Here is a 22,182-nt window from a genome sequence, read left to right as displayed (position 1 = left end):
TTTTGAACCCAAGGACCTGGGTTCAAGTGCCAGCTGTGTTATTATATGATCTTGAAAAATCACTTCTCTAAGCCTAAGCTCTTCAGTCTAAAATGAGTCTGCTGGTCTAGATGGCCTTTAAGGTAACCTCTATGATATAATCCAGGCAATTCAAGGTTTCAGTGCTTCCAGAGATCATTAAATCCATTCCTTGCCCCCAGGGACAATTTATTAAACCACTTCAGCTTTTTAATCCTAAAGAGGAAGAGCCCATGAATACATCTTTGGCAATGTTTCCAAAGGGGTAATAACCTCTGAAGCCAGAATATTATTTTTACTGTCCAATAGCACTTAGGAAACATAATTCAACCAAGATGACCCTTTTTGGTCAGTCATCAGTGATAACCAATCCCTGATTATCTTTTCATTAGGCCAAATAACTTTGGAGTCACTGAGTATTCTGGGAGGTTAATAAGACCATAGTTTAGAGCTAGGAATGACTTTGGAGGTCACTTAGCCCAACTCCTTCATTTTATAGATGAAGAAATTATGGCTCAGAGGGATTGAGTAGCACAAGTAGTAAATGGCAGAGCTGGGATTCAACCCTGGGTTCTCTGACTTTGATCCCCTCTCAGGTCCCACATACCATGGGACAAGAAATCCAATGGTCCCCCTATTCCTAAAGATTTGCCTATTCTTCAGATGGTACCTCTCTCTGTTCTTGTAACTGTGCCTGCCTCTCCTCCAGATCCAGGGACAGAACAACAGTCATCATGCTGATGATCTGAGAACTGTGGGCCTGGGACCCACCCATAAAGTGGTAGACTTCAGAGAAACCAGCCTCTTACCATCTTGGATAGGCTGGGCCCGGGAAGCAAGGCCTTTCCCCAGCAGAAAACGGGTGAAGATTGCACTGTCAGTGGTCCCAGTCTGACTCCTTCTGTCTGCCTTCACAGCCTCCACCATGGAACGGACCTGGTTTCGAAGCCTGGGAGACTTTTCCTGGGGAAACAAGCAGAGGTGGGGGTGAACCAGACAGAGCTCAGAAACCTTCAGCTCCCAGGTTCCTCCTGGAGTGAGAGATGCTCAGGGGCCCCACATGACTTGTCTTTCTGAGGGAGAATCTGACCTCTGAGCTCCAGCCTCCTTCACACTCTCCATGCTCCTCCTTCCAATCTCTGGGCAAAGGGAAGAAGGAGCTAACCCTTGGCAAGGAGATGAGAAATAGGGTCTCTGCCCCAAACTGAATGAGCACACGTCAAGGGAATTGAATGCACTCACCTTAAATTGGACCAAAAGCGCTCCCTGGGGCCATATCCAATCCTGCCTCCTGTCCCACCCTTCCCATAGGCTGATGGCCTTTGGTACTCGTGTGTGTATGTGTGTGTGTGTGTGTGTGTGTGTGTGTGTGTGTGTGTGTGTGTGTGTGTGTGTGCGCATGTGTGTGTAGGCCTGGGCCATGTAGTGAGGCCCAGCCCCATAGTCAACATGGACTCCTCTCAGCCCTAGTACCATAGCAGCCTGTATTTATTCGGAGCTATGTCAACCTCCAAGGGAAAGCAGATTCTCCTCTCTAAGGCTGGTTCTAGGGCTGCTGTGACTAAATCCCAGACTCTTAAACTTAGAAGGGGCCTGAAGGTTCCCATCAAGTGCAACCCCAACATGAACAGGAGTCCTTACCAAGTGGCCCCATCCAGTCACTGTTTGGAGCCCTGCTCTGGGGAGCTGACTACCTCCAGGGCATGACACTTTTGGAAAATTCACTCTAGTAAGGAGTCTTTCTTTTGAAATCTGCCTGAGATGTCTTCCCCCTTACCCCCAGTTGCTCCCAGTTCTTCCTTGGGGGGTTGAACAGAAAAAAATCTATTTTATTTTTCCCAAGATATACTTGGGAAATACTTGAAGAGAGTGTTTCATGTTTCTCCCCTCTGAGCTCCTGCCAGATCTTTTTTTTTTTTTTTCTGAAGGCTAAATATCTCCTATTCCTTCATCTGATCTTTATATATAGTATGGGTTCAAGTTCCCTCACCATGCTGGTCATTCTTCTCTGGGATTCTCCCAGGGTTCATATGTGTTCAGGTCAACCTAACAGCAAAGAGATTGCCTGATCCAAGGTTGTGGACAAAGAGGCCTCTCGTGTATATTCCTTTTTGTAAGATCATTTACTATGGTCCAATGGCCTCATGGTAGATTCTACAAGAACCCAACATCAAGGGTCAACCAGAGCCAGAGAAGGTACCCTCAGGCACTCCCCAAGGGCTGAAACCACCTACTCTGTAAGGACTGAAATCTTCTCTCTTGGTCCGCAGGTAGTTGGAAAGATTCCCGTATTTGCAGAATTCCACAATCACCATGAGAGGGCCTGAAAGAGAGAAGGAGGTAAGGAGAAGGATCATTGTGAGAGGCTGAGAGGAGAAGAATCTGTAAATGACCAGGAACATGCACATACAGACAAGTCACAGTTACTATACTGTGATAATAATTAATAATAATCTAAACTTTACCACTCCCTTCTTAAACCTGGGGAAATTTCCTGAAGGACAGCTCTAATTGTTGTTGGAGAGGGATGACTCCTGATTGACTGAGACACTTCTGGGTATGTGTAGAGAAACTTTGGAGAAAAAGTGAGAGAAGTGGAGAATGGAATTGGAAGACACTGATGGAAGTACTGAACTTTCAAATGGCCCAGGGGAGTTCCCAGAGCTATAGACATAGGGGGGAAACTGCCCCCCCCCCCCCAGCCTCTTGCTTCCCAGTTACTGCAACCCTAGAGACTGCTAAGAGTGCATTTCCCAGGAGAGGTTGTTGTCACCTTGGTTGAACTGAGGTTTTTATCTTTTTCCTCAATTGAAGAGCTCATTATTCTTTTGTCTATTATGTCTACCCTAACATGTATAGCTTTCCTAATTTCTGTTTAATTCTTACTTTGATAAAGGGGTTTATTTTTTTTGTTATTTATTCCAAGTGTTTGGTTATTTTTGTTCCAAGTGTTTGGTGGGGAAAGTCAGACTGGTGAAGGAGCTGATGATCACTCTCCTGGTCTAGAGCAGGGCTACTTCCCACCCAGAATAAGCAGGGAAAGGAGTGTTATTCTGAACCCCTAAAGAGTCTTACCCTAGGCTACCAGTAGCTCTAATATGTCTCTTGGAGACAGGCCATGGAAGGAGAGAGTTCTCAACCATGGTTCTTCTCTTGCTCCTCACAGAGGCAGAAATCACAGTCTCCTTTGTAGAGGGGGAGGCCAGATCCAAGATCAGATAGCTATCTATGCTACACATGGGTCAGCCATGTATATATTAGACAGAAATAATAATAACTAGTATTTATATAGTACTTTAAGATTTGCAAAGAGCTTTACAAATAATCTAATTTCGTCCTCCCAACAACCCTGGCAGGTAGGTTCTATTACTATCCCCATTTTATCAATGAGGAAACGGAGGCAGACAGCGATTAAGTGACTTGTCTAGAGTTACACAGGCAGCCTCTGAGGCTGGATTTGAACCCAGGTCTTTCTAACTCTAGGTCCAGTGCTTTATCTACTGCCTCACCTACCTGGTAAGTCCATGCATCGCCCAGTCTGTGTTACTTATGGATTAGGAAATTAAGTCCAGAGTCTAGCTACGCTAATAATAGTTCACAATTATATAGCATTTTAAAGTTTACAAATTGCTTTGTACACATTTTTTCATTTGATCCTTACAATAATCCTATTAGATCAATGCTACTATTAGTCTCATTTTATAGATAAGGGAACTCAGGGAGATCATAATTTGCTAAGAGTCTCACATCTAGGAAGTAGCTTGAGGCAGAATATGAATCTAGATTTTTCTGACTCTTGGTCTAGTATTTCTGTCCTTTAAACCACATTGACTATTGGTCCAGCATCAGGGGTGGGAAACCTGTGGCTTGGAGGACACATGTGACCTTTTAGGTCCTTGGGTGTGGCCTTTTGACTGAGTCCAAGTTTTACAGAACAAATCCTTATTCACTACACTAGATATGATGGATTGGCTGGAACTTCCCACTGCCTCAGGTGAGGTCTTGGGCCATAGCTACCTGACATTTTACTGAAGAAACAGAGCTTGAGATCATCTGGGGCAATGCAGATGGTGGAGTAAATACTGCACGTCTTCCTGTATCAGGAATGTATTCCCTGGGAGGTGGAACATAAAAACTGCTCATGAGTTACTAGGATAATAAAGAATAGATTGTTCTATTCAGCCTGAGAATGAGGAGGTTTGGCTGTGGGAGAATATATGAGTCTTAAAGATAAGAGATATTTGTATTTTTTGTTTGTTTGTTTGTTTTTTGGAGGGGGGAAGGCAGGGCAACTGGGGTTGTGACTTGCCCAAGGTCACACAGCTAGTAAGTGGTAAGTGTCTGAGGCTGGATTTGAACTCAGGTCCTCCTGACTCCAGGGCCGGTGCTCTATTTACTGTACCACCTAGCTGCCCTGAAGATATGAGCCTTAAAGATAAGCGATATTTATATTTTTTGTTTTGCTCTCAACCATTGTTTTATGTAATGGTTGTTTCTATAGGCTGTCAAAACTAAAAACTTTTTCTAGATCAGGGGTGGGGAACCTGTGGCCTCCAGGTCTCCCTTCTAGATCCTCGTCTTTTGACTGAGTCCAAGTTCTACAGAACAAATCCTTTTATTGTTCTGTCAAGTTTGGATTCAGAGGGTCACACTTGAGGACCTAGAGGGCCACAGATTCCCCACCCCTGTTTTAAATGCTTCTCAAATCTTCAACTTCTCCCCATCTCTTGCTTCCTTGCCTGTTGCCTACAAAAACCGCTAGGCCCCCCACCTCCTGAAGAAACATTCACTTGACCTAATGATTCCCCATGTTGCTCCTATCTCTCTCTTCCATTCCACAGTCAAACTCCTAGAAAACGTGGTCCATGTTTGCTGCCTCCACTTTAATTTACATATTCTGTGTAATTTTTATAAGCATTCACCTTCTCCAATAGAATAATGATAATAACTAACATTTATTTATACAGCTCTTTGACGTTTGCAAAATGCTTTGTGCACATTATCTAATTTTAATAGACTATCAGTCCCTCAAGGACAGGCATTTTTCCTTTTTGTCTTTGTATCCACAGTGTCTAGCAAAGTGCCTGGCATGTGAGGCATGCTTAGTAAATGCTTGTTGATGGACTGTTTAATTGGTCACTGAAGGTAACTTTGTCCTGTGGTTGCTCTGCTGAGTCATGCTTCTCTGCCACTTCCCAGGCATCACAAAGCCAGCCAGGGAAGAGAAAAAAAGGAATCTTTCGTAGCTTGTGCAATGTCAGACCAGGAATGCAGTGAAGTAGTGGCAACTTCCAGCCAAGGGCCTGTAGCATGACTCGCTCATTAAAGAAATGGAACTGAATTAAAATTGGGTCTAGAGAATGTTATGGCATCTCTAGTAAACACAGGTGCCAGAGTGAGGTGCCAGCTCACCAGGGTGGGAATCCAGTCCCTTCCTCCTTTGTATCTACTACCCCAATAAGTTCTTCCCTCTACAGGTCTAGCACTACCCCCCTCAATTCTGCCCTCTCTGTATCTGGCACTGCTCCCTCCCCCACCTTGAATGGCTCCTGCTGCTGGCACTCACCATTGGGCTTGGTGCAGGCGCCCAGGAGGTTGACCACATTGAGATGGTTTCCGATGTGTATCAGAATCTTCAGCTCTGACATCAGGGCTTTGTGCTCACTGGCAGTAGCCCCCTCTGGAAAGAAACACAGCATGGAGCTGAAGGCTTCCCAGGCCCAGTCAGCCGGAGCTGCTTCTGCTCCGGGGCCTGGGCCATGGAGGCCCGGGCTCTAGTCTCATTGGGAATACCAGGTCTTACTTATTTCTCTTCAGAGGCCTTGGTTCTCTTCTCTTTGGTCATAAGGGCAACAGAGCTGGCCTAAGGCCTAAGACAAGGTCACTTCTGTCCCAGCAGCTGGGGATCTAGACCCAGAAGAGAGTGGGCTGGCTGGGGGAAGTGGCAGAGATTGGGTACTTTCTTGTCCTTCCATCCTAATTGTGTGCAAGATGCTTCCTGTATGTCTGCCCTGACTCCCTCCCCTCCCTCAGCTGTGTGAGAATGAGGGTCATGCATGTTCAGGTTCCTTTGTGTTCTGGGATCTGTCCCAGTGCCACACTCTACAGATTCTGTCACCTTCCTCCTTCCCACACAGGGTCAACACCTGACAGCTCTGGTTCAGTGGAGGCAGAGTCAAACCTAGGATGTAGGTTTAAATCCTGCCTCTGACTCTTAGTACCTATGGGCTCTTGGGCAAATCAGTTAAACATCTTTAGGCCTCATGTCCCTCATCTGTAAAATGAAGGGGCTGACATGATTGCCAAGGTCACTTCTAGCTCTAGGCCTCTGAACTTCTAGTCTGTGCAGGCCCACATGACCCTTGCCTTTGGGGCTGTTAAGCAGGCTTTTTGTGAAACACAAGAAGAGCCTTGTTTCTCAGAGAGCTCCAGCATCCCTTCCTTTACAAAACATGACAGTGGGAAAAGACCAGGGAGAGGACCCTTTTCTTCCCCATCTTAGTTAGGATTTCACATTTAAATAGTGTCTTAAGGGTTTTAAAAATGAAAAAAAAAATTTACTCTAAAGTTTGCAATACATTGCTTTATTTGATCCTTGAAATAGCCCTGTGAGGAAGGTGTACTATTGTTCCCATTTTAAAGATGGGGAAACTAAGACTGAGCAGTTGTGACTTATCCAGGCCAGTGTCTGAGGCAACATTTGAACACAGGCATTCCTAGTTTGAAGTCTAACACTATGTACTATACCACCAGCTCCAGAGAGTGAGTAACAGTGAGAAAACGGCCTGTCCTCCCCTCCCTTACAGGAGCCCAGCGTGCAGCTTACCTTTCAGCATCTTGACTGCCACTGTATCACAGCTGTTACCCTTGTTGATCCCAAAGGCAGAGGCTTCAACCACTTTTCCAAAGGCCCCGTGTCCCAGGACTCTCCCTGTTGGGTAAAAGGAGAGTGGGGAAGGGAAGGGAAAGGGAGAAGGAGGGAATAGGTCATGGGGGTTGTATGTGATGGGATAGGTGGTTATGGGGCATAGAGGGATGGCAGTGAGGGGACTGAATTGGGCAAGATGGTAGAGTGCAGGCATGGGAGCCCAGGGTCAGAAGACTGAGTGGCGCTGAGTCAGCCATGGCGTGCCTGTCACAGCTTGGAGAGGAAGGCAGAGCCAAAAACTCAGACGAACTGTGGCCAAACAGGAAGGGGCTGGGGGTGAAAGAGAAGGACCAAAGCAGAAGAGGAGAGAGGGGAAGAGGAAGGAGCCAGCATCCTCTCCCTCCAGGTGCTCACAGCCTTTCCCTAACCACAGGCAGGAATGAGGCAGGAAATAGCTCACTGGGCCCTCCAGACCCTCTGTCCCGGCCTCCTGGGGGCATGGGAAAGGGGAACTCTGTGCTTGGGGGACCAGGGGTCACACGCCCGGATGGGTGCAGTCAGGATGAGTGGACAGATTGGTCCATATTTCCGGGATGAGCTTTAGAAATGGAAGGAATTTCACATGTCCCCAGGCAGGTGTGGAGGATGAGGACTCCAAAGTCTTTCCCCATCTCCTCCCCACAAGCCCCTCACTAACCATTGGATTCATCTCTCCTTTCCTCTTCCCCACGCCTCCTACTGAAAGTCTCCAAGCCAGTACTATTTCACAAGCCATGTATTTCCTGGTGACTTTGCCACCCATTCCCGAGTCCTGGCTTCCCAGCCACTAGGGAGGCCACGCAACCCCTTTGTCTCACCCAGATGGAGCCGTTCTCGGGGAAACTCCCATTTGCTGGAATCATAGGGCAAATATTCACACTGGTCCTCCAGGGCCACCTCGCCTGGGTCCATGATGATAGATAGGTATCCAGTCTTGATGTCTGCATGGGCAGGCTTCAGGAAGTAGGGAAAGGGGACAGGGGAAAAGTTATCAGTTCTCTTTTCCCTGAAGCTGACCCTTCAAACATTTTAAATTGGGTCCATGAAAACATAGCCTTAGGCGAAACAACATCTCAATGGGCAGTTAAGGCCATAGATGTTATAATTTTTATTTTAGATGACTGCAACAGTAGAAAGAGCATTCACTGGTTTTGGAATTATAAGGCCCAGGTTTAAATCTCACCTCTGATGCTTACTAACTGTGGGACCTTGGTCAAGTCACTTAGCTTCCTTGGGCCTCACTTTCCTTGTCTGTAAGATGAGGGTGGGAGATGAGGTGGCCTTTTAGCTCTAATTCTGTGACCCCACAAACCCTCATTCCCTCCACCTTTCAACCATATTTATTGAGTCTTCTCTGATCAGGACCCATTACCAGACTCTTCTAGGGAGACTCCCTGGAAGAGGGAGATGGTGGCGGTCTACTGCTATGAAGGTATTCATAGAGTGATAAGAATAGATACTAAAAAGTCACATGAGATCATTTATACCAAGTTCCAGAGTGCTCAAAGGGTGGAGAGAAAGCAAGGAGCACTTCAGAGAGGGGTCTTAGGAATAGCATCTAACTTGGGCCTTGAGGACCTCAGAGGCAGAGGGCAGTTGGATCCGGCCAGGCGTGGGGTGCAGCAGGGATGCAGAGAAATAACGATCAAAGCTTTAGAAGCAGGCAATGTTTAGGGAATGGTTAAGCGTCCAGTTTGGCTAAAGTATTGGTTATACAAAGAAATAAGAGATTAGTTCAGAAAGGTACACTGGGATCAGAGTATGGGGGGCCTTGAAAACCAGGCAAAAGAGTTTAAAGAGGTGGTGGAGTGTAGCATCTAGAGGCATGAACCTCGGAATCAAGAACACCATGGCTCAAATCCCGTTACAGACTTTAGTGAGTTATTTAACTGTTCTGGGCCTCAGTTTCTTCATCTGTCAAATGGGGGTGCTAGACCTGAGGGCCTACCTCTAGCTCTAAATCTGTGATCCTTAGATCACATTCTCTTGTAGGCAATACAGAAACAATGAAAGTGTTTGAGAGAGAACAGGATTGGGGGAGGTGTAATGGAAATGCAGATTTAAAGATCTTCCCTGCCCCTAGGCTAAAGTGCACCTGAAGCCTGGGGAGGGAGGCTTGTTTTTCAGTAGATACTTCTTGATTGGCCAGTGAGTCAATAAGGTTGTTACATTCTCTGAGCCAGCAGAAGGCTATATAAACCCTGATGTGTAGCTTTGTTTTGGGACTCACTTTGAGAAGTGTTCTGTAATTTGATCTGAATTCTGGGAAGCCGTTGTTGAGAGTCCCCCGGCTTTGAAAAACCCAGAATATGGAAACCCAGATGTTGACTGGGTATGGATGTAATGGTTGGACAGTTTGGAAATCTGTCTACTTGATGTTTCTGTCTTGATAATTATGCCTGTATACTTTGAGGTTCAGGGTGCTGATCTTTTCTCCTGAACAAGGTAAACGATATATGTCTGACTGATTAAAGTAAGCTTGTTAACCCATTTTGAGTTGCTTTCCTTTAACAAAGCAGATCCAAGAACCTATGTGAGCAGGCACCCTGGGGACACTGGGGTGTTTGCCGCTACAGGAGGTTAGGTGGCGCAGTGAATAGAGCACCAACCCTGGAGTCAGGAGGACCTGAGTTCCAATCCGGCCTTAGACACTTAACACTTTACTAGCCGTGTGACCTTGGGCAAGTCAACCCCAATTACCTTGTCTTCCTCCTCCAAAAAGAAAAAACAAAGAAAAAACAGGATTTACACTAGAAATTTTTATGCCTTGGGAAAGTATTATACCCAGAGCATGGAACAAGTAGCACGAAGTATACCCTTAGTTAAGGAATGGGGTGGAGACAGATATCCTGGAATACCAGAGCAAAGCCACAGATGGGGAAGCAGAGTGAGGCTGGATAGAAGAGGAACTCACTCCAGCCATCTATTTGGTAAGAATCAAGTTGACAAATCAGGAAACATTTAATAAGTGCCTACTATGTGCCAGATATTATGCTAAGTATTGGAAAAAATTTAACTAATTGGTCTTGCTAACTGGAAATTAAGATCTGTTGTTTCTACACTGCCGAAAACTGCAAGTCCCACTAAGTTTTGTTTCCTAGACAATATGAAGATTGACCTTTTCCTGCTTTGGTTCCAGAAGGCAGAGTGGGGTGAAAGAAGTGGAAGTTATATTGGGGCAAGTTTCCCAAGATTTAGAGCAACAGATATAAAGGGAAAGTTTGAATCTAGCCTTAGACACTTACTAGCTGTGTGATCCTGGGCAAGTAATTTAACCCTGTTTACCTCAGTTTCCTCATCTGTAAAATGAACTGAAGAAGGAAATGGCAAACCACTGCAGTATCTCTGCTAAGAAAACCCCAAATGGGGCCACACAGAGTCAGACACAATGGAAATGAGTGAATGATAATACCAAAGAGATCATCTTGTCCAGCCCCTATTTTATAGATGAGAAAACTGAGACCCAGAATGACTCGCCCAATCACACAGGTCATCAGTGTCATAGCTGGTGTTTGAAGCTAGGTCATCTGAAGGATGAGAGATTCTCTCCTGAAAACTGGAGAACCCTGAAAAGGGAAGACTCTGCCCTATTTCTATGGTCTATCTGAAGGTTTCTATATACCTATTTCTATCTGTGTGACTGCCTGTCTTTCTGTTTATCATCTTTTAATTTATATCAGGACTTCACAACTTCTTTCCTTTTATAATTTAAAAGTGTGTGTGTGTGTTTGTGTGAGAAAGAGAGAGAGAGAGAGAGAGAGAGAGAGAGAGAGAGAGAGAGAGAGAGAGAGAGAAGAAAAAGTATGTATGTGTGTGTAAAAGACACAGAGGGAAACAGAGACAGAAACAGAAAGTGTGGAGGAGAGAGAGAGGAAGAAGAAGAAAGAGAGGAAGAGAGAGAGAGAAAGAGAGAGAAGAGAGAAAGGAAGAGGAAGAAGAGAGAGAGAGGAAGAGAGAAAGAGAGAGAGGGAGAGAGAGGAAGAAAAATAGAGAGAGGAAGAGAGGGGTGAGGAAAATTAATTACTATGTGGAGAATGGAGGCTTGGCAGGGAAAGGAAAGGGGTAAACTTCAAAGAAAAATAGACTCAGTGGTAATAACAGTGAAAGAGAGATGAGTGTCCAGCACACAGAAGGCCCAGGGGCAGGGAGGCAGGAGTGGTAGGATCATATCTGGGCTAGCCCTGTCTAGTTCCAGTATCAAGAGGAAATAATCTGTCTATTGACAAATATTTGTAGATTTTCTACTGTGTGCCAGGTGCTGTGTTAGGTGCTGAAGATGAATAATAAATAATAAATAAAAATAAGTAAAAAAAATAAAGATGAAATTGCTCCTTATGTCAAGGTTCTTCCACTCTGCTGGCAGGCTAATGGGGTAGTGAGGCTGGTGTGATCAGGGGTAGAGGGCATCTGGCTCTACCTGCCTACCGCACCACCCTGGCTTCCTTATGAACCAAGCAGCCTCTGAGCAGAGGTAGGAGTGCCTGGCCGAGGGCAGGAGCGGGAGCCTGGTCTGCCTCAGACTCACCCTCTTCATGTTGCAGAAGATGAGGACGAGGAGGATCCAGAAGAAAACAGCAATAACGCCGGTGCCAATGAGGATGACGATCTCCATGCTGCCTTTGTCCTCGGACCCTAGAAAATGAGGAAGGGAGGGAAAGGTGAAGGCCAGCCCAGCCTCCTGGGTAGATGCTGGGGTCCTCACCCTCTAGGTGGGGTTGATGTGCCTATGCTCCCAGCTCAGGGTCTTCATTTTCCTGTGCCCCCTGCAGCTCAGCAACTAGGATCATTTCTCTCTCTCAACTAGGATCTAAAAAGCTCCATGAGCACAGACTCTTTCCTAGCCCAGTAATAACAACAAGCATTTATGTAGTGTCTAATGTTTACAAAACATGTTACACACTTTGTGTCATTTAATCCTCCCCACAGACCTGTGAGTGGTAGGTGATATAATTACCCCTAGCTTACAAAGGAGGAAACAACCTGAAGTCAAGCAAGCGATTGTCCCAAGGGTCAGACAGTTAATAAATGTCTGAGTTAAAATTTGAACTCAGGTCTTCCTAATTCAAAATCCAGCATACTACCCACTGAGCCATCATCCTGCCTGAATATGAGAATGAGAAATGAGATTGGAAAATCCTATCTAGTTGGAAAACCTGACCCTGGGCAGAGGCCTCGGAGTCTGTGCTGGGCCTACAAACACTCTCAGCCAGAACCAGGAAACATTCAGGACTCGAGGCAAAACTTAAGTATTGTCTGTTCTCCCACCCCTGACCCTCAATATGAAAATTGTTCCTCCTAAATAATACTGTCCATAGGAGACTTCAAGCCATCAATGTCCCAATGTGACTACAATATAAAGACTTGTGTGCTATGGAGCAGGGCTCTTCTGACATTAGAAATATGTGCATCAATATTTTGGGGGAGTCATTCATTGTGCTGCCTATGGGTTGTGTCCTAAACGGCTGCCCATCCCCCCTGTGGCTGTACTACCTTCCACAGACACGCTGGCAGAGGAATTGACACAGCCCTTGGCATTGCAAACGCTGCACAGGTATCGGCCTGCATCCTCCTCCCTCACCCTCTGGATGCTTAGTCTTTGGTTGGACTCAGCCAAGTCAATCCCTGTGCAGAAAGAGGAAGGAAGTTAGGGATGGGAAGGAGAGGGAAGAATAATTTCTCCCTCCACCCCCCCTCACCCAGCACTGTGATCTTTCTTTCGCTATTCTCTTGAAGGCTCTCTCTGAGGCCTTCAGGACTGATAACAACTACCTCTAATCTTTAGAGCCTCCTTCCACCCTGATAGCTAGACTGTGGTCTAGGTCAAGAAAGGTCTGTCTTGCATTCTCTGAATCACAGGGTCCTGCACATTTTGGTGCTTAATAAATATTTGTTGAATTGAAGTTAACTGAATTGGTCATGGGTTTCAGATATGTGCATCCTGTCGCCTCGCAGAGATTATGAGCTCCAAAGGCAGGGGCTATGGCTTATACTGGAGTCACTTATCAGTTAACCTTGACACCGGAAAGGAAGCAAACAAGGCACCTGAGCAGCCAAAGAAGTTGTTGCAAAGTCAAATATTTTCCTCATAGAGGAGAGCTTCATTCAGAGCCTGGTTACTCTTGGTTAACACATAATTCTATCATAATTCATTAACTGGTTTCTCAGCCCACAGAATATTAAAACAAGCAAAATTTTATGGGAGTAAGGATGACAGAGCACAGTTAGAGGTAGGCATAGTGACAACAGTGAGGAGTGGTAGTTACAGTGAAGCAAAAGAGAGAAAACTATTTCTAAAAATCTTTATGAAAACAGACATGAGAACTGCTCAAGACCAGTGGGCACGGGACCAGAGAAACTCACAGTATCTCAGCCAAACACAGTCCCTAAGGTTTATAGTGATGATTTAGAAAGATTTCACCTATAGTGGTTAAAATCAAAGTTTTAGTGCTGAAAGGGGATACATACTAACATCTGCTCATATGAAACAGGCTGTGCTGGATAAAGTATGCCTCCCTTTGCTTCTCTGTATCTACCCCAGGACCCTGCAATGTTCAGAGCAGAACTGAATTCAATGGAACTGAAGTCATATCATTGCCTTTCCCTCCCCCCCTCCACCTCCTTCTGGTCTCTGCTCTGGCCCATTCACCACATGGAAATCAATGTTCTCCAGCCAAAAGAACTTTGGCTTAGCTGAGTGTGAGGACAGAGACACCCTTTGAAATATCACTTTTTTCAACCCAGATGACAACAATTTCTTCCTAAATTCAACCCTATCCATGGACAGTTTCTGGGAAAAGTTGTCCCTAGTCTTCCCTGGGAATGAAGGAGGTACTTTTGGGCTTGAAGGATGGTCTTTGCTGATGTTTCTCCCCTAGGTTTGCTCTCTAATGAAAAAACCACACCAAATATCCAATCTAACTAAGGAGGGGAGCAAATGAACCTCTTCCTTTAGGGAGGACACAAGGTGAGGTAGTACAAGAAAGGGCCTTGAGGGTAGGATTGTCCCTGAGACAAGTCTGAAGCCCTAGTGAATCTCTGTGTCCAATGATAGGGCTCAGCTGCTCCATAGACAGGGCATCTTTTGTAACACAGCTGGATTTCCAGTTCTTGGATTTGCTTCCTTGTCCTCAGTTTCTCAGTAAGGTTCCCTTTGAAAGAGTCCACTCTTTTTTTTTTTTTTTAAAGCAATCGGGGTTAAGTAACTTGCTCAAGGTTACATGGCCAGTTATTTCTGGGTGTGGTGCTGAGTATCTGAGCACGGATTTGATCCAGGTCATCCCAACACTGGCGCTGGTGCTCTTACTCGCTGAGCCACCTGGCCACCCCTAAGCAATTGGGGTTAAGTAACTTGCTCAAGGTTACACAGCCAGGTGTTTCTGGGTGGGTGCTAAGTGTCTGAGCCCGGGATTTGATCTCCAGGTCATTCCAACACTGGAGCCAGTGCTCTTACTCACTGTGCTACCTGGCCGCCCCGAAAGAGTCCACTCTTATCCAAATTAAACCAAGGGGAAAAGGGATTAAATTGTCCATTGTCCACATCTGGGTTCAGTGGGCAGCAGGCTTGGAGGCCTTGAGGGAAGAGGCCATGAGACAGGAGTCAATCCTCGTGGAGTTGGAAACAATCAGGAAACAAGGAGACAGACAGAGGGGTGAGAACCTAGAATGGGGTAGCCAGGACTGTGGATCATAGTCCCCTGTCTGGGACTTTCCTTTGGATCTCCCCACTCCCAGGGCCCTTCCATACCTGATTCCTCCTCCAGAGGCCTCTCATCTTTGTACCAGACGATGTCTGGCACGTGGGCCCCGGCCACCCGACATCGCATCTCGATGGAGTCACTGACGTTCACTGAAAGGTCAGTCAGGTTCTGTGTGAGCTGGGGTACCTCCAGAGCTGGGGAAGGGCAATGTGTGGGGTTAGCTGCAGGGGATATGCCCACAGCTAAGAGCCTGAGAAGGTAGCAGGGAGGGAGTGATGTTGAGCTGGGGCAACAAGAGACAAAGAAGAGAATCCTGCCTTTTTTTCCTGTAAAGTGGTTTGACAGGGGAAGGGCACGGGGAAGGAGGGGTGAGCAGAGAGAAAAGACAGGGACAGCAGTGCTGTGTGTATGCAAGTGTATGTATGGGGGTTGGTGGCTTTTCCTTCCATTATAATATAAGCTCCCTGAGGACAAGGGGCTTGTGTCCAATTCTTGACTGGCTATGAGATTTTCTTGGCAAAGATATTGGAGTGATTTGCCATTTCCTTCCCCAGTGTATCCCCATTTTACAGATAAGGAACTGAGGCAAACAGGGTTAAATGACTTGTACAGGGTCATATGGCCAGTAAATGTCTGAGACCAGATTTAAACTCAGATTTTCCGGACTTTAGAACCAGTGTTCTATTATTATTAGCTACTATAAAATACTATATGATCTGAATTTAAATGCCTTTTGAATTTGTGGTGGTATCCATGTGTTTGTGTATTTTTTTGTGGGTGTTTTGTGGGAAGAGGGAAAATGTTCCCAGGCCTATGAAATGGACCCCCACGGAGAGCTCTAGGAGGCTGTAGCTCTCTCCTCCTTGCCCATCCTCCCCTGGATTAAGCCTACAGCCATCATTGTATCTGTCCTGCTGCCTTCCTCTTTCTAGGTGCTGTATCCCTCTTTCTCTCCCTCCCTGACCTCTGTCCCTGGCTGCCCTCTGGGCTCCTCACCCTGCACAGAGATATATTTCTTGTGGCAGTGCTTCTCATGGCTCCGCCGATCTTGCACTTCACACACATAATCGCCCTCCTCATCAGGGGCAATACGGGGGAGGGCCAGGCTCAGGGTGGCATGGCGGGAACCTGGAGTGGAGCTCAGCTGGCCCTCCAGCCGCGTGGCATACAGGTGCACATTCTTGCAGTCGAGCAGGAGTGGGTTCCCCTGGGCGTCATGCAGCGTGGACAGGTTCAGGCGGTACCACTGAAGATTCTCATAAGTGTAGTTGTCCGCCTTGCAGCTGAGGGTCAGGTCCTGGCCCTCCACAGGCTCCTCAGATGGCTCTGACTCAATGGTGAAGCCATCAGGGATAGCTGTAGGAAGGACTATGTGGGCTCCAGGGGCTAGGTGGGCTGCCCTCCCCACAGCTGCCCTGAGGCCTCACCCACCTAGATTACAAAACTCAAGGGCCCTTTCTTAATCATAATTCTCTTTGATCTCTCTGTACCATTTGACATTATTGACCATCCCCTTCTTCATGACGCCCTCTTCTCCCTTGGCCTTCATGACATCGCTCTCTGATTACTCCCCCCTGATACTGGCTTTTTTCCCTTAACTCCTTCCACAATCTAAATCCAGGAATCTCCCAAAGTCCCAGCCATAGCCCTCTTCTCTCTGTGTCTGTTTCTGTCTCTCTCCTCATTTCTCTCTTTTACCTTGGAAGTCTCATCCACCCCACCTTCAAATATCACCTCCTATCTCTATCTCTGCCCTTAGTCTCACCGATTGAAGCATTCTCATAGAACTAGGCAGGGACTTGGGATTTAGTCTAGCGCTATCAAACTCAAATAGAAACAGATCCCTGTGAGCAGCACACTGACTTAGAAAAGCACAAATTAGTATCATTGATTCTGTATTTGTATTTATTTCGTTAAACATTTCCCAGTTACATTTTCATCTGGTTTGGGCCTTACTTGGAAGTTCTGAGGCCTGCCTGTGGATGGAGGCCTTGAGTCTGACACCTCTCATTTAGTCTATACCCCATGCCCCCTCCCCCCACAGAGGAGGAGAACTAATTTGCTCAAGGTCATATAGATGAGTAGTAACTGAACAGGAATCAGAGCCTGGGCCTTTGAAGTCTTAGTCATGTATTCTCACTATAATTCAACATCATCATCTACCTTCTGGCATCACTCTTGGATGTCCTGCAGGCATATCAACCTAACATGTCTTGAATTAGAGTTTATATTTTCCCTCTCCCAGACTTCCCAGTTTTGGTTGAGGGCCTTACCAACCTCCCACCAGGTTTTAAATTTTAGAGTCACCCCTTGCTCTTCTCTCTCCCATCCATTCAGTTTCCAGTTTGTTGGTTCTATCTCCACAATAGCTCATGTATCTATCCCCTTTTCTCCACTCGCATAGACTCTGAAGACCCTCATCACCTCCTACCTAGACTACTGTCCCCTCTCCAAATCATCCACCATGAAGCTGCCAAATGGATGTTTCTGAAACAGAGATCTGATCTTGCCACCTGCCTACTCAAAAATTAATGGTTCCCAATAGCTTCACTGATAAAATACAAAGTCCTCAGCCTGGCTTTCAAAGTCCTCCCCAAACCTACTCCTTCCTACCTTCCCAGTAATCTTATCTAACTACCCTTCATATATGTTCCATTTCAGTCAAATTGAGCCCTCCCCAACCTTCCATGCTCTGCCTTTGCACAGGGGTCCCCCATATCTGGAATGTGCTCCCCACCTTACTCACTAGTTACGTAGAAGTAGATAAGCCGCTCATCCTGTCCCACTTTGTTGAAGGTGACACACTTGTACATGACAGAAACATTGGCCTCCTGGATCACCAGCTTGCTCACAGTCTGGAGTGGAAGAGGACATACTACTGAGATTTCTTTTTCCAACCAATGTCCCCTTCCCCTTATCATGCCTAGTTGAGGGAATAGAGAAATCGCCTAGGGGCATGAAGTAACTGAGGCAATAGGGTAGCACAGAGTGCTAGGAAACATTTCCTAAGAGTTCTGTTCTCTAGCACTTCTCCTCATGGGACAACACCCACCTGCTTTATTTCCTTAAAGAAACCAGGAGCAGTCAGGTGGCAAAGGGGATAGTGGGAAGATCTGAGTTTAAATCCTGTCCTCAGACACTTCCTAACTGTGTGACTCTGGGCAAGTCACTTTAACCTCTATTGTCTCAAGTTTCCTTATCTATAAAATGGGGATGGTTGTTGTAAAGATCAAATCAGATGACTTGTAAAGTGCTTTGTAAACCTTAAAGCACTATATAATGCTAGCTATTATTATATATTATATATAATACATGGTATTATATATAATATTAATAGAATGAAATGCCATTAAAATGACAAAACGATGGTTTTTGTTAAAAAAAGAGACAAAAGGCAACATCATTAAAATGACAAAAGAGAAATCTGGGAAGATTTGAACTTATAAACTAAAGAGTGAAGTGATTAGAACCAGGAGAATCATTTATATGATTAAAATAACATTGTAAAAGCAAACTACTTTGGAAGACTTAAGAGCTCTGATCACAATTCTAGAGGACTGATGATGAAACATGTTACCTATTGCCTTACTATGGGATGATGGGGTTCACAACACAGAATACGATGTACATTTTTGGACATGACCAATGTAGGAATTTTTTTTTTTTGCTTGGCTTGTGTATTTATTAAAAGGATTTTGTTTTTCTTGATTTTTTTTCTCAGAGGTGTGGGAGGAGGTAGGAAAGAGAGAAAATAAGTGCTTGTTAATTGAAAAATATTAAAGAAATCAGAAATACATCATAGACCCTCAAAATAAATACTTGCTATTTAATTGACTCGTTGATAGTGTCATAGGTCTTAGAGGAAATCAGGTTGAGTGTTGAGAATAGAATATAGGTCTTTTGATTCCCAAATCAGGGGAAAACCCCCAAACCTGGTACTGAGGTCCTTCTATCCTACTATGGTGCTTATAGGAATGATCTTTTTAGCCAAATGGACCATTCTGGAACAATTCCAGGAATATTGTGGCATCTCAAAGTCCTGCCTGCGTCATGACTGAGTCACAAATTCACAGATAGGGACCTCAGAGACCATCTAGGGCTCTTCCCCACTCCCATCCACCCCCCTTTTATTTTTGGAGGGCAATTCGGTTTAAGTAACTTGCCCAAGGTCTCACAGCTAGGTTTTTTGTTTGTGTGTGTTAGTGTCTGAGGTCAAATCTGAACTCAGGTTCTCTTGACTCCAGGGCCAGCACTCTACTCACTGCACCACCTAGCTGCCCCCAACCATCTCCCTTTTACAGATGAGGAAACTAAGGGCCAGAAAAGTTAAGTAAATTGCTTCCAGTCATAGAGGCAGCAAGTATCAGAGAGGATATGAGAACTTGGGTGCTCTGATGCAATTAACACTTTCCATAGTGACCACCTTAAGTTCTGAATTAAATGTCCCCTATTAGAATGTATGCTCCTTGAGGGCAGGGACTTTTCCTTTGTTTTGCCTTTTTTTGTATTCTCAGCTTTTAGCATAATGGCTGGTACCTGTTGTTGTTTGAGTCATCTCAGTCCTGACTCTTTGTGACCCCATTTTGGGTTTCCTTGGCAGAGATACTAGAGTAGCCTGCCATTTCCTTCCCCAGCTCATTTTACAGATGAGGAAACTGAGGCAAACAGGACTAAGTGACTCACCCAGGGTTACACAGCTAGTAAATATTTGAGAGTGGATTTGAATTCAGGATGATGAGTCTTCCTGATTCCAGGTTTGACACTCTACCCACTTTGCTACCTGGCTGCCCCATTTGCTTGCTGACTGGCCGACTAGGTCCTTGCCTAGGTCTCCTGAAGGGTTAGATTTCCCTGATTTAGTCTTGATGGGAAATAGGATGGGAGGTTTAGGGGAAGTGAAGATGGGAAAATACAGTGAACAAAAATGCAGGGATGGAAGGAGGGAGAGAGGGATGCCATCCAAGGCTGCTGCAGTTCTCTGCCTAACCCATGCATGGCCAGTAGAGTGGGCGCTCTCTCTCTGTAGGTTCCATCCCTTCCCTTTTCCTACCATTCCCTTCCCATCCCCCTCCTGGCCCTGAGGCCACTTCCCGATGGGCCTTTGAACAGGAAGCATCTTTGGAGGTGTGTATGAAAACAGGAAGTGACTCGAGGAAATGGGAGTCCTTTGTTGTTCTGGGCCTCCATTCCCTCCTCCCCATGTGCTGCTCTCTGGGCATAAGCCCCATTTGGGGGCACTGAATAGACAGGGCAAGCAGACCAGAGGGATGGGAGGGGGGGGAGCCATCCTCTTCAGCTACCATTAAGGGCAGAAACCAGGCCTCAAGCAGTTGGCACAACCCAGGCATATCTCCCCCACTTGTCTTAGCAGCAACTCCTGGGTCTTCCCTCATCACAGCTCTGCTGATAACTGCCCATATGACTTTGGATGAGTCACATAAACCTTAGTTTCCCCATCTGCATAATGAGGGAGTTGGACTAGATGACCCCTAAGACCTCTTCTAACTTAAAAAATCACAAAATCTTTTAAGTATAGATCAGGTGATCAGTGAGGCCTGAGTCTGGCCACTGGGCAGGGAGTCAGGGCATTGTCTTCCTACTTAGGGCTCCATCCCTAAAGTTAGAAGTAGACTGCTCTCCAGTGTAGTACATAGCAACATGTACATGTGCATGGAAGCAGGGGATGAGAGGGAATGAGACAATAATTTCTTTGAATTTCCTCCCAGGAAGAACCAAAGCTTACCTTGAGAAAGAAGTGCACGCTTGAATATTAAAGTAGATAAAAAGCAGAGGGCCTGGAAAGGCAGTGTGGTAGATTATACTCTCTCTCTCTCTCTCTCTCTCTCTCTCTCTCTCTCTCTCTATATATATATATATATATATATATATATATATATTTATTCCTGACTTGGAATCAGAAGACCTGGGTTTGAATTCTACCTTAGACATTTGCTAGCTATGTGACACCCTGGGCAAGTCACTTAACACTCAGTTTCTTTATCTGTAAAATAAGGGGGTTGAGCTTATTGACCTTTAAGATCCTTTCTAGCTTTATGGCTACTAACCCACTTCAAAGGACTGAGAAAAGTGCTCAGAAAATCACAAAGTATTATATAAAAATGAATTATCATTTTATTATTGTCACTTTGCATATGGGGGATGTGAGGCCCCCAAAGGTATCTGACTTTTACAAAGATCCTAGTTCCTACTAATCCTACTAATGTAGGAAGGACCCTAGAACTCAGGTCTTTGGACTTTCAGGCAGTTTGGTGGTGGTGATGGTGAACCATGGGACTGAGTGCTCCATCCTGTTTTTACTTCTCTGCCTCAGGACCTCAAGGTTGCCATGGTACCCAGCTAAGCACTGGCCAGGGCAGACTAGAGTCAGGGATCTTTCCTTCTGGCCTCTTTTGTTCTTGTCAGCTGGCAGTCTGGGCAGTACCTAAGGGAGCTACCTTGCCCTTGTATCACCAGCACTATCCATGGTGCCTGGCACATAGCAGGTACTCAGTAAATGCTTGTTTCCAGTCCTAGGCATGGCCCTCACCTTGTTTTTGCCTTCCACAGATTCAGTCCAGGTGTCCAGGCTCTCAATGGGGTTCACAGCATCCTGGGCTGAGACTTCCCTCCAGTCCACACACTGGGGCATTCGGTCCCGCTGATGCCGCCCTCCTGCTGGCTGCCTCCTGTGCTTCCACAAGAAAGAGTAGGGGGAAATCAGTGTTTGAGGCTGTCCTTCCCCTCTTAGGAGAGGAGAAAAGTGTCAGGTGGTTCCCCTCTCTCCTCCTTGAAGGCCAGAGCCCAGGACATGTATGCTGGCCTTGCATAGGTGGTAAGAAGGGCAGAGAAAGGGAGAAGAGACTGATTTGCCTTTATTCTCAAAGTAAGGTTTCCCACATTTGGGTAGTCAGTCCTAAGCACATTCAGATTCATACTCCCATAACACAGATGCTCAAGTCCACTTTGCATAGCTAATAGGTGATGGTTCTAAAAAGATTAATTAGCCCACTTACCTGCTCGGCAGCCTATGACAATTTATTATTATCTAACAAAACAAGTTTAAACTCCTAATCTTGGTATATAAAGTCCCTTACAGTCTGGCCCCAATAAACCTAACCAACACACACTATTCTTAGCTAGGCTCTTGTCTTTGACTCTTCCTCACACCAACCTCAATGTCTCCTGTCTGATACTAGGCTCAGTGACATCCCTTTCCACACCAGGCTCCTCGACACCCCCTCCCCAAACATACCACCTTCATTGTTTCCTCTTTATCTTTTCTCATGTGGTTCCCTGGAATGAAATGTCATGTCTTTACCTATCCGAACCTTATTACCCCTTCAAGGCTCAATCTGGTCCTGTTCTTTCTGTTTCCTTTAGACTATAAGTCTCCTGAGGGCAGGCCTTGGCTCATTCTCTGTCCTCTCTAGACTGTGAGCTCCTTGAAGACAGGCCTTTTTCTCTGTCTCTGCACTCTTTTCCCCCCATTTCCACCTCTTTCTCTCCAAGGCTGTGAACTCCTCCAAAGCAGCGGATGCTTCTACTGCTGTCATATTAACC

General features: G+C 45.8%; 1 protein-coding gene across 1 annotated transcript in view; it reads right to left on the bottom strand.

Annotated features, from left to right (window-relative positions):
• FLT4 (fms related receptor tyrosine kinase 4) overlaps positions 1-22,182 on the bottom strand; it is a 105,184-nt gene that overhangs the window by 15,736 nt on the left and 67,266 nt on the right. The window contains exons 11-21 of the mRNA XM_069077770.1: positions 21,170-21,308; positions 17,369-17,477; positions 15,619-15,978; positions 14,670-14,816; positions 12,416-12,547; positions 11,451-11,557; positions 7,744-7,879; positions 6,845-6,949; positions 5,585-5,698; positions 2,253-2,341; positions 828-981 (exon numbers count right to left, since the gene is read on the bottom strand). Of these exons, the coding sequence (XP_068933871.1) occupies positions 828-981; positions 2,253-2,341; positions 5,585-5,698; positions 6,845-6,949; positions 7,744-7,879; positions 11,451-11,557; positions 12,416-12,547; positions 14,670-14,816; positions 15,619-15,978; positions 17,369-17,477; positions 21,170-21,308 (1,592 nt within the window). The remainder of the gene's footprint in view (positions 1-827; positions 982-2,252; positions 2,342-5,584; positions 5,699-6,844; positions 6,950-7,743; positions 7,880-11,450; positions 11,558-12,415; positions 12,548-14,669; positions 14,817-15,618; positions 15,979-17,368; positions 17,478-21,169; positions 21,309-22,182) is intronic.

This window comes from Petaurus breviceps, unplaced genomic scaffold (genome assembly GCF_028583685.1).
Source record: "Petaurus breviceps papuanus isolate PSGF00001 unplaced genomic scaffold, PetGlider_PUasm1.0 90994, whole genome shotgun sequence".
NCBI lineage: Eukaryota > Metazoa > Chordata > Mammalia > Diprotodontia > Petauridae > Petaurus > Petaurus breviceps.
The sequence above is the reverse complement of the archived record's forward strand: the minus strand, read 5'-3'. Positions and strand labels throughout refer to the sequence as shown.